At 38.8% G+C, this 15,873-nt stretch overlaps 1 protein-coding gene across 1 annotated transcript in view; it reads right to left on the bottom strand.

Annotated features, from left to right (window-relative positions):
• Positions 1 to 13,132: 13,132 nt before the first annotated feature.
• Positions 13,133 to 15,873, bottom strand: part of antxr1a (ANTXR cell adhesion molecule 1a) — a 72,783-nt gene continuing 70,042 nt past the window's right edge. Inside the window, exon 18 of the mRNA XM_039674627.2 lies at positions 13,133 to 15,514. Within this exon, the coding sequence (XP_039530561.2) occupies positions 15,110 to 15,514 (405 nt within the window). The 3' untranslated portion in view covers positions 13,133 to 15,109. The remainder of the gene's footprint in view (positions 15,515 to 15,873) is intronic.

Genomic DNA, 15,873 nt, shown 5'->3' with positions numbered 1-15,873 from the left:
CGGCTGTTTTATTGCTCTATTCATCATTTTTGGTTGTCCCAGAAAGACATCTAGATGCTTCTCATTGAATACACATGCATTTGTGTAGTTCCAGTTTGCATTCAGTGCTTAGTGGTAGTTTGCACACTATTAAGTTTATCCGGTTTGCTGCTATTTAAGGGGATGCACTTGTTACTGATGAGCATATTTGTCCCAGGATGACCTCTGATCATTTGGGATTTCCATTGTTACCCTCCTTTGGTACATTTGTGCTTTTATCTGAATTGGATATTAGAGTTCAGTCTCGAGATCATGTCTTCTCAATAAGCATAACTTTCATGGTTTGTAAAATAGTACAGGTAGGCTAATTCTTTTACAATAAGATTCAGTACTTTTATTAGCATTCATTAATCTTGGTTCATATTTATTTTTATCTATATTAATACAATTGTTTACAATTAAAAGATGTATAAGTTAACATTAATGTATTATGAACAAGGAATAGTATATTTATATCTTAAAATGAACCTAGATTAATAAATCGCTATAAAATATGTTCATGATGCTTAATGGAGCATGCAAATGTAGACTTTCTGTTACCCTAGAATACATATGTTTATTATCTTTACTGATTTCTTCATTCTAGTTGCAAAGAAATGAATGAAATCCCAGCTGGAAAGGAAGGTAAAATGACTACAACCCGTGTAGATGCATGTGCACGAAGGGTCAAATATGACGTGAATGTATGATCTGATTTACGGTATGTGGCGACATTTTAATGAAGTTTCTATGTGCTTTTGTTCATGTTAGGTGTGATTGCGCACACTGGCCTTGATGAAGAGAATGAAATGTTTGAATATTGTAGTATTTGAAGTACCAAATGCTAATAGTCCTATTGGTTCTCACAAAAAAGGATGTTTTAAACCCAGATATTGGTATTGAATCACTGCGTTTGGTGACGCAACAGTGTATCTGGAGTTACTGTATGAGTGTGATATTTATAATCAGTTACTGAGATTAACACTTTAGTCGTGTGCTTGAAATTTATGAATGGCTTCTATTCTCTGATTCCTTTATTTTGGGAGATTCAGAGGCCTTGTTACAAAGGAGACTGCGAGTGTGTCTCTGGTTTACAGTAGTGTTGCCAAAGGACATAGACAAGAAAGCGAGAACATGAAGTATGTGTTTCATAACGGCCGCCTCATACAACGCCACCGTCAGTTTTGATCGTTTCCATGGGACCATTTTGTTTACTTCTGTCTTTCACTTATGTTTTTGTTTTTATTGGGTATAAAAGGGTTATATTTTATATACTACTTTATTTGGGATTAAAATGCTTGCGTACCTCATTTGTGATTTTTAAATTCCATGATTACATTAATATGTTGTGCATAAAATCAACATGAATAAAGATTATATCATCTGAAACTTCTGTTCAAAGCATTAACCAAAAATGTCTTGGGAGCGCTTTATTTGAAAGTCCTTTTCCCCATATTCATATTACAATAACTAGGTATTAACCATGAACCTAAACCTAACCTTAACCCATGTGTCACAGTACTTGTCTTAGGTAAGTAATGTAACATAAAGTGCAACCAATATGTAACCAAAGGATGATGAAGGGTCATATGGGGCAATAATTATGAAGGCAAAATTACAGTTATGTGCTTATATTTTTTATTACATTCTGAAACTAAACGTATAAGTTATGCCAGCTCTGATAGGGGTTTAAGTATTTCCCAGGCTAAAATACTGGCATTGCTCTTTGCATTGCTTTTAGATTTTACAAGAGCATCTTAAATATGATTTTTGTGGGGGTAAACGCATGTCACAATGTGTTTGGGCAGTGTGTACAAGATTTAAAATGATGATCAAAATAGTTAATAAAACGTTCAGTCTTTCTAACTCTGGTTGCATTCATTCAACTTTGACTTGTTTGTCTTACAGTGGGGAAAAACAAGAAAACTTTCCAGGAATAGGATAAAAATAGGGCATGCAACTCTTGTCTTTCAGGGAGGTGAGTTTTCATTTTTCACATTATGTAAGGTCTGTAATTTTGCAGTCATGTTACCAAACAGCCAATACACATTAAATGTATACAATGATTTTGTATATATATATATATATTTCATTGTATTAATTTCCACAAAAAATCTGTCAACTGTAACTAACCAAACACCCCCTGAAAAAAAGAAATGAAAATGTTTATCCCAAAACCAAATGACCAGCATCATGAAAAATATCACATGGAAAATATCCTCTTAATTTTCTATAGTTTATCTCCAGTGACCTATTGTCAAGGAGTGTAATAATTACCTGTCAACTACAATGTGTTGGGTACATTGATTTAGTTTTGCTATATTTTTATGATTTTTATTTTAAATTAATATTCAAATGCGAGGTTAACCTGATGAAGACAATAACTTGTGGTTGGCCAGGCAAGGCCTGCCTTTGAAATTGAGGAAAACCCTATATGTGTCAGAGGAGATGTGTGTGTGTGTGTGTGTGTGTGAGAGAGAGAGACAGAGAGAGAGAGAGAATGTGTTTATGTGCATGAGGGTGAATCAAGATGAGGAAGGATCAAGGGATATTACACAAAATTTACTAAAATACCTTTATAGTGTTTATTTGCCAGTTGAAACAGGACATTGTCAAATATACATGATTTAGGTGTCATTATAACAATGTCAACTATGTTACTTGCGTCAACTATGTTACTGTCTTTATCAAATATGTTTTGGGTGATTTTTTTTTTTTTACATTTTAAATATATAGACTGCTGATTTTGATATTAGGGTATAGTTTACATCCACACAGTCTGGTGTTTTGCTTGATATTCTTAAAACTATCAACTGAAGGAGATTTATGATAAGTTATTATACACTCACCTGAAGGATTATTTGGAACACCTGTTCAGTTTCTCATTAATGCAATTATCGAATCAACCAATCACATGGCAGTTGCTTCAATGCATTTAGGGGTCAAGACAATCTCCTGAACTCCAAACTGAATGTCAGAAAGAAAAGGGAAAGAAAGGGGATTTAAGCAATTTTGAGCGTGGCATGGTTGTTGGTGCCAGACAAAGGGAAAAACATCCAGTATGCGTCAGTACTGTGGGAGAAAATGCCTTGTTGATGCTAGAGGTCAGAGGAGAATGGGACGACTGATTCAAGCTGATAGAAGAGCAACTTTGACTGAAATAACCACTCGTTACAACCGAGGTATGCAGCAAAGCATTTGTGAAGCCACAACACACACAACCTTGAGGCGGATGGGCTACAACAGCAGAAGACCCCACCGGGTACCACTCATCTCCACTACAAATAGGAAAAAGAGGCTACAATTTGCAAGAGCTCACCAAAATTGGACAGTTGAAGACTGGGAAAATGTTGCCTGGTCTGATGAGTCTCGATTTCTGTTGAGACATTCAGATGGTAGAGTCAGAATTTGGCGTAAACAGAATGAGAACATGGATCCATCATGCCTTGTTACCACTGTGCAGGCTGGTGGTGGTGGTGTAATGGTGTGGGGGATGTTTTCTTGGCACACTTTAGGCCCCTTAGTGCCAATTGGGCATCGTTTAAATGCCACAGCCTAGCTGAGCATTGTTTCTGACCATGTCCATCCCTTTATGGCCACCATGTAGTCATCCTCTGAAGGCTACTTCCAGCAGAATAATGCACCATGTCACAATTCAAATTGGTTTCTTGACAACGAGTTATCATGAGCTCATGTCAATGAGTTCACTGTACTAAAATGACCCCCACAGTCACCAGATCTCAACCCAATAGAGCATCTTTGGGATGTGGTGGAACGGGAGCTTCGTGTCCTGGATGTGCATCCCACAAATCTCCATCAACTGCAAGATGCTATCCTATCAATATGGGCCAACATTTCTAAAGAATGCTTTCAGCACCTTGTTGAATCAATGCCACGTAGAATTAAGGCAGTTCTGAAGGCGGAAGGGGGTCAAACTCGGTATTAGTATGGTGTTCCTAATAATCCTTTAGGTGAGTATATTCTTGTCCTTAGTGACTTTGCTGAGAGTTTTACACAAACATCCTCAGATAACTTCTTAGAGGTAATCACACTGCATATGGCATTCAACAGATAATTGTTTTTTTTTAATGAGTAAGCTTTGCAACTAGCAGATACGTCTAGACTGATAAAATATACAAACTGAAGCCAAGAGTTGTTTTATTGAGAATGCATATCATTTTTTTTTTTTGCCTGAAGTGAAATGTATCCTAAATTATAGAATAACTTTTATAAGTCACATTTTTTATATAATTTAGTATAAAGCTGTAGTTGGGGACCAGATGGTGGTTTAGTTATCGATAATATAGTTCCCATAATTTAGTAATAATTTACTTGACCTTTTTGTTTTGTTTTAACATTATCTTTAGTAACCGAGTTCTCCATGTCTGTCACACTTTTATTGAAAGTCATGTTATTTTCAAAAAGGGTAAAAAAAAATGCTATGCTAACTTTTGGTTAAGTGTTATGATGTTCTATGATAGACTAACTCTATTTTCCCCTCATTTGATGCCAAATAGTAACCAGAGTTTTGATGACATGAGCTGTTTGTCCTTTGAAAAGCAGAGAAACGTTTATGCTCTGACTCAAAGGATCTTGACAGTGTGGATAGATTGAAAGTGTGTGTCGTCGTCGTTGTTGATGACTGGATTGCTTTATTGGCTAGAGCAGAAAGTGGGTCAGGGAGTGTGATGCTAAACCCACACTTCACCGAATGTGTAAAGAAAACCAACCAACAATGGCCTGTCACTCACAGGAACACACCACTGGCATGCCAGCCACTTTGTATATGGTCAGTTTGGGTAAAATGTCAGTTTACTGCCAAGTCTGAGCTCACTTTAACTCCATTGTGTGTTTAAATTCACTGTTTATCCAGCCACAACTAGTTTTCTTTTGGGTGCGTGCAGCGTCTGCCAGGAACATAAATGTAAATATTACAGTGGCCTTGTTAGATTTCAAGTAATAATTGATTAAAATCAGCATCGAAAAGATAATAATCAAAAAGTTTTCCAGTGAGAATACGTCAGACAAAATTTGGCTTATCAAAACATTTCTGAAACTGTGTTTCTATAACGCCAACATTATCACAAGCAAGATTGCTTTTGTGCTGATATTCAGATTCATAGTGTGATCGACTGTGGTAATGTTTTTATACACCAATTCTACAAACAGGAGGTTAATGACTTCCCAGACAGCAAATGACATTGAATCAACGTGGAAACGACGTCTCTCATGACATTGAAACAACGTTGATTTTGCTCATCGAATTAACGTTGAACCAACGTCAGACGCCAGACATTCTTCAAAGCTAAATGAAAATCGAAAATTGGTTTGCTTTCATAACGTTGAAACAACGCGTTGATTTCAAGTTTATTTTCCGTTAGTTTTGAAAGAATGACGCGTCTGACGTTGGTTCAACGTTAATTCGATGTCATATTTCCACGTTGATTCAATGTCAGTTTGCTATCTGGGTTGAGTTTCGGACCATATTTGGCCAGTTATGGCGCTTTTCCATTACCAGTACCAGCTCGCTTTTCACTCCGTTTTCCATTGCAGACAGTACCGCCGCCACAAATAGTACCCGGTCGTCATAGTGACGCCTTTCGTTTCTTGTTGCACCAACAACCCAGACAGCAAACTGACATTGAATCAACGTGGAAACGACGTCTCTCGTGACATTGAAACAACGTTGATTTTGCTCATCGAATTAACGTTGAACCAACGTCAGACGCGGCATTCTTCAAAGCTAAATGAAAATCGAAAATTGGTTTGCTTTCATAACGTTGAAACGACGCGTTGATTTCAAGTTGATTTTCCGTTAGTTTTGAAAGAATGACGCGTCTGACGTTGGTTCAACGTTAATTCGATGTCATATTTCCACGTTGATTCAATGTCAGTTTGCTATCTGGGTTGAGTTTCGGACCATATTTGGCCAGTTATGGCGCTTTTCCAGTACCAGCTCGCTTTTCACTCCGTTTTCCATTGCAGACAGTACCGCCGCCACAAATAGTACCCGGTCGTCATAGTGACGCCTTTCGTTTCTTGTTGCACCAACAACCCAGACAGCAAACTGACATTGAATCAACGTGGAAACGACGTCTCTCATGACATTGAAACAACGTTGATTTTGCTCATCGAATTAACGTTGAACCAACGTCAGACGCGGCATTCTTTCAAAGCTAAATGAAAATCGGAAATTGGTTTGCTTTCATAACGTTGAAACAACGCGTTGATTTCAAGTTGATTTTCCGTTAGTTTTGAAAGAATGACGCGTCTGACGTTGGTTCAACGTTAATTCGATGAGCAAAACAATGTCAGATCAACGTTGTTTCGATGTCATATTTCCACGTTGATTCAATGTCAGTTTGCTATCTGGGTTGAGTTTCGGACCATATTTGACCAGTTATGGCGCTTTTCCATTACCAGTACCAGCTCGCTTTTCACTCCGTTTTCCCTTGCAGACAGTACCGCCGCCACAAATAGTACCCGGTCGTCATAGTGACGCCTTTCGTTTCTTGTTGCACCAACAACCCAGACAGCAAACTGACATTGAATCAACGGGGAAACGACGTCTCTCATGACATTGAAACAACGTTGATTTTGCTCATCGAATTAACGTTGAACCAACGTCAGACGCCAGACATTCTTCAAAGCTAAATGAAAATCGAAAATTGGTTTGCTTTCATAACGTTGAAACAACGCGTTGATTTCAAGTTGATTTTCCGTTAGTTTCGAAAGAATGACGCGTCTGACGTTGGTTCAACGTTAATTCGATGTCATATTTCCACGTTGATTCAATGTCAGTTTGCTATCTGGGTTGAGTTTCGGACCTTATTTGGCCAGTTATGGCGCTTTTCCATTACCAGTACCAGCTCGCTTTTCACTCCGTTTTCCATTGCAGACAGTACCGCCGCCACAAATAGTACCCGGTCGTCATAGTGACGCCTTTCGTTTCTTGTTGCACCAACAACCCAGACAGCAAACTGACATTGAATCAACGTGGAAACGACGTCTCTCATGACCAGTGTTGGGCAAGTTACTTTTAAAAAGTAATTAGTTACAGTTATTAGTTACTTCTTCCAAAAAGTAACTAAATTAGTAACTCAGTTACAAATTTTTAAAAGTAATTAGTTACTTAAGAAAGTAACTATTGCATTACTTTCAAGTAAAATTAAATTTTAAATGATCAAATGTGACCCCACCTCTACCCCTATTTAACGGAACTTAAAACACATGTGCATGTTCAATTATTTATGAAAAATCTGAATTTTATAATGAAATGGACACTTAATACAATACATTAACAGAAACATGAAACATTGTACACACATCTAAAAAAAATGTTGCTGTGGGACAAAGTGAGACTAGCCTCCAATCAAATGCCATGTATGTAGATATTATGTTTATATAGTGGATCAATGCAAATAACACAATAGATGTTTTGAAACTTTTGATATTTATTGCCCCTCAACAGGCCACAACTGGGCAAAATTAAATTAAGTTTTTTAAGCTGTTGAGTTATATGTTCTCATTAACTATATTATTTTATGTTTCTTACTGTTATTTTGTTTTTACTTTATGCTATTTACTGTTACTAAAAATGTGCAAGAGTTCATTGTGCGCATGTGTGAAGAAATGGGGACTTTTATTTTGACTCAACTTTTGTTCCTTCCTTGAGATGAATGTCGTGCTGCTGCTCCCTCGCTCACTGATGTTATGCCAGCGCATTGAGATGAAAACTAACAAATAAATAACACTGAGAAATTGTATCTGGATTGTTCTTTAGAGGATGGATTATCGCAACATATTGTGCATGGACATGACAGACGGAAATGAAAACTTAACATAAGCAATACCATTTAGAGAAGGATTATTTGGGCTCGTCGGCATACCTGTCTCTCGTTGACTGACTGGCTTGTGTTATTCCTTGTGTCCGTTATTCCTGTCCGACTATGCGTTATGATGGGTCGTTCGCAATTCATGAGCGTTAGCCGATAGTGATGATGGGTCGTTCGCGGAGGAGCGTAGGTGATGATGGATCGACTCGTTCGCGAATGAGCTTTTGATGAGTCGTTCGCGATTCGCGAATGAGCCGACTCTTTTATTTGAACGTCGGGAGCTGGCTCGCATATCTGAAGAGCCGACTCTATTTTTACAAATTTAGCCTATAGAAATTAAATAATTATATAATAAAAAGTGAAGTATTATAGTCAAAGTCATTTAAAGAGCCGTTTGTGAGCCAAAAGAGCCGGCTCTTTTCAGAGCTGAGTCAAATAAAGAGCCGAATGCTCATCACTACTATGCGTGCTTTAGAACACCCGCCCAACTCTACCTCTGATTGGCTTACAGTGACAGTTTACTCTACCTCAGCCAATCGTCAGCATTTATGCGCTTGTCTCGTGCTCAATGGAAGAACAGTAAAAAAGTGTGCCTCTCGCTCAGAGATCTAGTTGGTCTGATGAAAAAAACAACAGCTTCATCAGTTGTTATAGTAACGGGACGCATTTTTGGTAGTAACGGTAACGGCGTTGTTAAGATGAGAAGAGTAATCAATTAGATTACTCGTTACTGGAAAAAGTAATGCCGTTAGTAACGGCGTTATTTTATAACGCCGTTATTACCATCACTGCTCATGACATTGAAACAACGTTGATTTTGCTCATCGAATTAACGTTGAACCAACGTCAGACGCGGCATTCTTCAAAGCTAAATGAAAATCGAAAATTGGTTTGCTTTCATAACGTTGAAACGACGCGTTGATTTCAAGTTGATTTTCCGTTAGTTTTGAAAGAATGACGCGTCTGACGTTGGTTCAACGTTAATTCGATGAGCAAAACAATGTCAGATCAACGTTGTTTCGATGTCATATTTCCACGTTGATTCAATGTCAGTTTGCTATCTGGGTTGAGTTTCGGACCATATTTGACCAGTTATGGCGCTTTTCCATTACCAGTACCAGCTCGCTTTTCACTCCGTTTTCCCTTGCAGACAGTACCGCCGCCACAAATAGTACCCGGTCGTCATAGTGACGCCTTTCGTTTCTTGTTGCACCAACAACCCAGACAGCAAACTGACATTGAATCAACGGGGAAACGACGTCTCTCATGACATTGAAACAACGTTGATTTTGCTCATCGAATTAACGTTGAACCAACGTCAGACGCGGCATTCTTCAAAGCTAAATGAAAATCGAAAATTGGTTTGTTTTCATAACGTTGAAACAACGCTTTGATTTCAAGTTGATTTTACGCTAGTTTTGAAAGAATGACGCGTCTGACGTTGGTTCAACGTTAATTCGATGAGTAAAACAATGTCAGATCAACGTTGTTTCGATGTCATATTTCCACGTTGATTCAATGTCAGTTTGCTATCTGGGTTGAGTTTCGGACCATATTTGGCCAGTTATGGCGCTTTTCCATTACCAGTACCAGTTCGCTTTTCACTCCGTTTTCCATTGCAGACAGTACCGCCGCCACAAATAGTACCCGGTCGTCATAGTGACGCCTTTCGTTTCTTGTTGCACCAACAAGCTCTCGCTGGATCCTCTCTTTGGCAACCAAACAAAGGAAAGTCAGCACCCCCTCATTTGACCACGGCGTACTCTTCCGAGTTGCCATAATAATAGTTGGTTCAAAAGCGGGGTTATTCTGGATACTCCATCTGGCGCGTGCAATGATGACGCGTTGAATAGTGACGATTCTCTCTGACCAATTAGCAGTAGGCATTGTTTTTACGTCACATTTAGTATCACCTCAGAACCTTGATACAAAAAAAAGTACCCGAAAGCACGTACAGGTACAACCTTTACACAGTGAAAAACCAAACCAAGGCGAGTCGAGCTGGTACTGTGTAGTGGAAAAGCGCCATTAGTTTGTCTATTTTTTCTCTGCCAATAGTTCCAAAACAAGCCGAATCATCAATCTTTGTGTGCGATTAAGCAGACTACTGACTGAAAGCCAGTCTGGATTATTGTTAATGTTTACGGACTGGAAGAGCATTTACTCCAGGTTTTTCCACTTGTAAATTCCATCATGTAAATAGTGAATCCGCCATAGATAAGTGCAACAGCTTTCAAGAGGAATGGGAGATGAGACTCTGATAGTTTTTTTTGCACGTTATGCCCAAAACACACCCATTAAGAGAATAGGGACAACCACTTTAGTGCACTTTAGACCATGCACTCTTAGAAGAAAAGGTTCTATATAGAACCTTAAAAGGTTCTATCAGCGCTACGTATTTGGAACCCCTAAAAGGTTCTTTACACTCTTAAAAAGGGGTTCCTCTGGGTTCTATATAGAACCCTGGGGTTCCATACTTGGCCAATAGAACCTTTTACCAAAAAAATGGTTCTATATAGAACCATTTTGTAGTTCCATATATGAATGGATGGAACCATTTCTGGTTCTAAATAGAACCATTTCTTCTAAGAGTGTGTGCTTGGATCGTTAAAATAAGGCCCTAGATGTGTGTGACAGTATGGATGAAAGTAATACAGGTGTAAACGGGTCTAAAATACTTTTTTGACCACTTCCAGAAGTAGCCAGACTCATTGCTTTCTGAGTGTAAACACGTGCAATTGAGTGTGTTCGAACAGCCGCAAAAGATGCAGAAATGAATTATTTCAGAGCTGAAACAAAAGCTGCTCTGTTTTTCCGTCATCTCCGGGTGTGCTTATTTTGTCCATTAGAAAGATCTGAAGAAAAAAAAACATACATTTACCCACTATTTCTGGAAAGTTTGTCGGTTTGAAAACGGTTTGTCCGTGCACATCTTTTTAAAATAAAGTCCCATCCTACTGTACATTTCTTGTTCAAGAAGCCGTTTCACTCGCAATCATGTTGTTCAATAAATTAGGGGATAAAAATGAATGCAATAAAATATGAGAATCATATCCAAGACTCGTACTTAAATTCCAGGGAGAGGGAACAATGGGATAATGGTGAAACCAAACGTTAAACAGGATCAGGGTCAAAGACGTGAATTAACACAATCTATACAGAACATCACATTCGATTTTTGTAATAGATCTGAACAAAACGGGTTACACAGGTCCCACTGCACTGCTGGAGAAAATGCATACTTATCCCAATTTATTTTTCCAGCATAATTTCATTTGCTTATCTTTGGCTGCTCTTGAAACATGTTACGCCAAACCTCGCTGCGCTTGTGCTTATTTCACTGAATAAAACTGGCTTTTGAAATTGGACACATCCATGATGGCGAGAGTGGTTTATAGTCTCCGTCTCATGAGACGCCAGCTTTCTGTGCAGATGTTGACAGAGCCGACTCTGGACTAAATTATACCTGGACGAAAGGGAACCGGTTCAGGAGAGGAGGCCGAGCTCCCGGAAATGTCGGACGGAAAACACGGTAAAGGAAGAAATCCTTTGTATCAAAGACTTAAGATCACCTGAAGATGAACCATGTTGAAAGTCAGTCCAAGAACGTTTAATAAATGTCCTGGCAGCACTTTATTTTACAGTCCCGTTTCGCTTGTACATACTTTGTATTTATTGTAGTAATGACAGTATTTTGTAACTGTAAATACATTGAAAGTGCATGTACTTTAAAATAAAGTGCAACCAATGTCCTTTTAAAACATGCGATGACCACGTGATTTATCAACCCGATCTCACGACCAAGTCGTACTAATTCGACGAATGATTAAAAAGTGGCTAATTCGTAACAATTCATACGACCTCACTCCTACGAATTAGCTAAATCGTACATATTTTACGAATTGGCCAATTCGTATGAATTCGTACGAATGACCTACCCCTTACCCCACCCCTAAACCTAACCATCACGTGGGTTTAGACAAATCGTACGAATTAGTACGAGTGAGGTCGTACGAATTAGCCACTTTTTAATCATGCGTCGAATTCGTACGAATTGGTCGTGAGATAGTGTTGGATTTATAGTCAGCTTCTGGTGCTTTGTGCCAAGCAAAAAAAAAAAGAAGAAGACAATTCTGTAAATGTGATGTTTTTTCTATAACAGAGTTGAACTATTCACATTAATAAACATTGTAAGAAAAAGCTTACCATGTGGTAAAACCATTTTTAAGATGGCACTCCCTTAAATATGACTTCAGACTGTAGAATGAGATTGACCAATAAGATTTTAAGGCCTGTTGTTCTCTATTGATGAAAACAACAGGCACACACCATCCATGAAACGCATGCAGGACCAGTATATGACTTTTATGACAACATTTTATTCAAAACAATAGAACGTAAAAAAAGAAGAAAAAAAATACAAAAATAGTGTATTCATGATCAGAGTCATTTGGAGAGTGATTGATTTACATGATTTCATTGAAAATGATATATGATTTAATGGACATATGTGATTTATTTTATGTAAATTACCCATAAAACCATCATCATAACAGGGTTTTGGAGTTCTATAAACAACACTGGCATCTTAGGGACAGCAATAACTTAGACTCGGAGTATAACGGAAAATGACAAGAACTCTTTAGAAGCAAATGACTGTGAAATATGACACTGTGATGCATTGTGACAATAATATATACAGCATGTAATTATGAACAAAAACAAACTCGTATATCAAATGCGTTGGACTCTGGGTTCTCAATAGTTTTTTTGGCAGAAATAATTTCCAATGTGAAAAGCTATTTGTAATCTTCCCCTGTGGTTATTCATGGTGGATAAAACACAGAGGCCTTAGAAGTCTATACTTGGAAAATGCCTTTGCCTCTACATTATTTAAAATTGCAATCATGCCACAATAATAATAACTAAAAAGAAAACTACACAGGACTACAGAGTTTTATACATACAGCATGTGTAAATGTATGATAATTCGTACTATTTTTAAATGATGCACCCATACACCATTACAACTGTGACATGTGCAAAAAGTAAGGTGACGTTGCTTATAGTTTACATACATTTCAGATTTTTCTGTTGTTTCAAGTCCGTCCCGATAAACATCTTAGTCTCTTCGACATCATCCTAAAGTTAATAGTTGACCCAAAAATGTTTGAGTAAACTATCCTTTTAATTCATCATGGTCTGGTACTTTGTTAATAAATTCAAAGACCGAAAAGCAATATGCCCCCTCCCCTCCCCCACCCAAACCCCCAACCCAACCCCCAACAAAGCCACTAAAATCACTATTGCACAAAATAATAAATGTCAATTACCTGAATGAGCAACAGTTTTTGCAAAGCATTTAATCAAAAAGTGTTTGTAAAGTGTTTCAATTTTGCAACTGCATTTAGTTTGAAAGAAAACGTTTTTTTTTTTCACCATCGCTAGAATAAAAAAAAAAAAACACATCAAGAATGATTCAGCCACAATGGGGCATCATTCTAACCGCACATATGTGCATATTTGCAGGTAAAATCAGTGTACAAAAATGTTCACATAGAAATTGTGATTCATTAATATGTTGCCATTAAAAAAATATTCTAAATTTACCAACTGAAGTCACATGTACGCTGCATGATTACATTGTGCACAAACCCTTATATGGAGATGGGCGTGTTTATGCAAATTACAGTTGGGGATTGCAGTCTTTCATTTATTCCGTGTGTCCACCAAAGCATTTTTAGCCAGTTGAAGACGCCGTGTTTTGGGCGTTTTGGCAGCGCAGCGTTTTTTTTTTCCGTTGAGACGTTTCGTTGCTATGATACAGAATATCCACAACACAGTTTACTTGTAACTGATTTCGCAGATAATTTGTTTCATACTACAAATGTATTTTTCATCCATTTTGTTGGGTTAGCTCTTCCAGTTGATGCCGTTGTACAGAAAGAACTTTGTGACAGTTGGTCGGTGTGGTTTAGTCCCGCCCCTCGTCCACTTTGATTGGACGACTGGGTAAAAATTGACTGGATAAAACGCAGCGCTCATCACTACGTTGAACATTTTGGCGACCAGTAAAAAAGCTGGGCGCTTCAGCGTGAAAAAACACTCAGCGCCTCGTTACGGTCGTGGCGTTTGAAAAACGCGGCGCTCCCATTGAAAACAATTGAAAATATATGCCAGATGCGTGGAAAAACGCTTTGGTGGACACACAGCCTTAGAATACTTCAAATCACTAACAGTAGAAAATCTGTGTGCATAGCATACGCACCTATTGTGAATCTGGATAAAAAATTTGCGCAAAGTTTTCCGATGCAATTTATTGCGAATGCAGACTGATCTCATGAAGTAGCGTGTGTATGACACGCCAATTCGTATTTCCATTTTTGGCGTGCTATCAAGACGCATAATCGCTTTTCAGCGTGTTTATGAACGCCGTTGACTTAAAGTTATTACTGTATATATATATATATATATATGACTTACCTCAACCCCGTCCCTAAACCTACCCGTCACTGGGGTTAATGGCATTTATGACTGTTCCCTTACCATCCTAGGAAAAAAAGAGATATAGATCTACATTTAGCTTCGTTTTGCGCGGACATTTGACGGCGTGTACAGACACGCGGAATCACTCGGACGTTAATGGCGTAGACATACACGGATACACGCGGATAGCTCAAAATGCGTAGAGATAACACGCCACTTGACTCGTTTACGCAAAAGTCATGATGTCATGTTAGACCCAATGTTTAGTTTTGCCTTTTAAGGAAGTTGACCTGTATATCGTCACACTAGTTACAAAAGTGCATATATTTTCTCAACTGTTCTGAACAAGAAAGCTCCTGAAAGGTTATTTTGTTTCAGCTTTCCTCTTTTGTGGAAACCTGCTTTATGAGATGGTCCCATGCGCATGCAATTGTGAAACATCCATGAATCCATTAAGAGAACCAGCCGCTTCCATTCTCGAAGCTTGGTTAAACTCACAAATCACTCTTGCTGAGAAAAAGGAGCTTCGAACGAGAATTTTCTGTTTCTTTGCGATGCCTAGTGTGTGTGATTCTGAGTGTTGCTCCCTTTTGGCTTGTGTTCCATTTCATTGTTCATTTCAGGGAGCGAATGCCCTTGATGCCACAGGTGAGCCATGTTTTATTGCGTTAGCCCACACAGCAACGGAATCTTGAGGAGGGTGTGGAAAATGTAAATTTCCTGTTTGCTTCCAGTCTTCATCTTTAGGCCCTCATAGTAGTCCAATCACATTAAACACAGGGCCGTGGAGGTGGACGATCTGGAGGAGGAGCTCTGCCTGGAGGTGGGGCTTGAGGGGGTGGGGGCAGGGAGGAAGTAGGAGATGGTGGAAGAGAGGCCAGAGATGTGGGTGGGGAAAAGAAGAGGGTGGTAGGGGATGAAGACCAGACGGGGGGTGGAGAATAGGATGGAGGGGGAGTAATGGGTGGAGATGGGTTGATGGTGAGAGGAGGAGGGGTGGAAGGTACCAGAGGAAAATTGGAGGATAGGGAGTCCGGTGGACTGCGTGGAGGAGGGGGCAGCTGGCCCTGAGGAGGGGGTGGGTTGAGGTTGTAGATGGGTGAAGAATGGTGGTTGTAGGATGGATACCGTGGAGGAGGATTAGACTTGACGCGGGTGAAGTTCATACAGCGACCCTGAATGAGAAAGATAGGACAGAAAAAAAAGTATTTTAGAATTTAAATGTAACCTTTTATGAAGAAAATGTGCTATGGTATGGTTTGTCCTGTTGTCAGGGTGTTGCTATGAAGCAGCTTACATGTTATGGGGGACTGTCAAGGTGTTGCTATGTAGTGGATAGGACATCAGGATGTTCGTGGAGGTTGGGGGGTATTAATGGTGTGGTTATATGGTGAATAACATGTTTTGAGTGTTGTTAAGGTGTTGTTATCAGGCCATTGCTATTCAGTACTAAAATTTTAGAGTTTTTAATACTTGCTCTGGGTTGCTATGTGGTTGCCAGGGCATTGCAATATAGTGTTAACATGTTCTTGTG

This window comes from Pimephales promelas, chromosome 14, assembly GCF_988280905.1.
Source record: "Pimephales promelas chromosome 14, fPimPro1.hap1.1, whole genome shotgun sequence".
In the NCBI taxonomy this organism is placed as follows: Eukaryota; Metazoa; Chordata; class Actinopteri; order Cypriniformes; family Leuciscidae; genus Pimephales; species Pimephales promelas.
The sequence above is the reverse complement of the archived record's forward strand: the minus strand, read 5'-3'. Positions and strand labels throughout refer to the sequence as shown.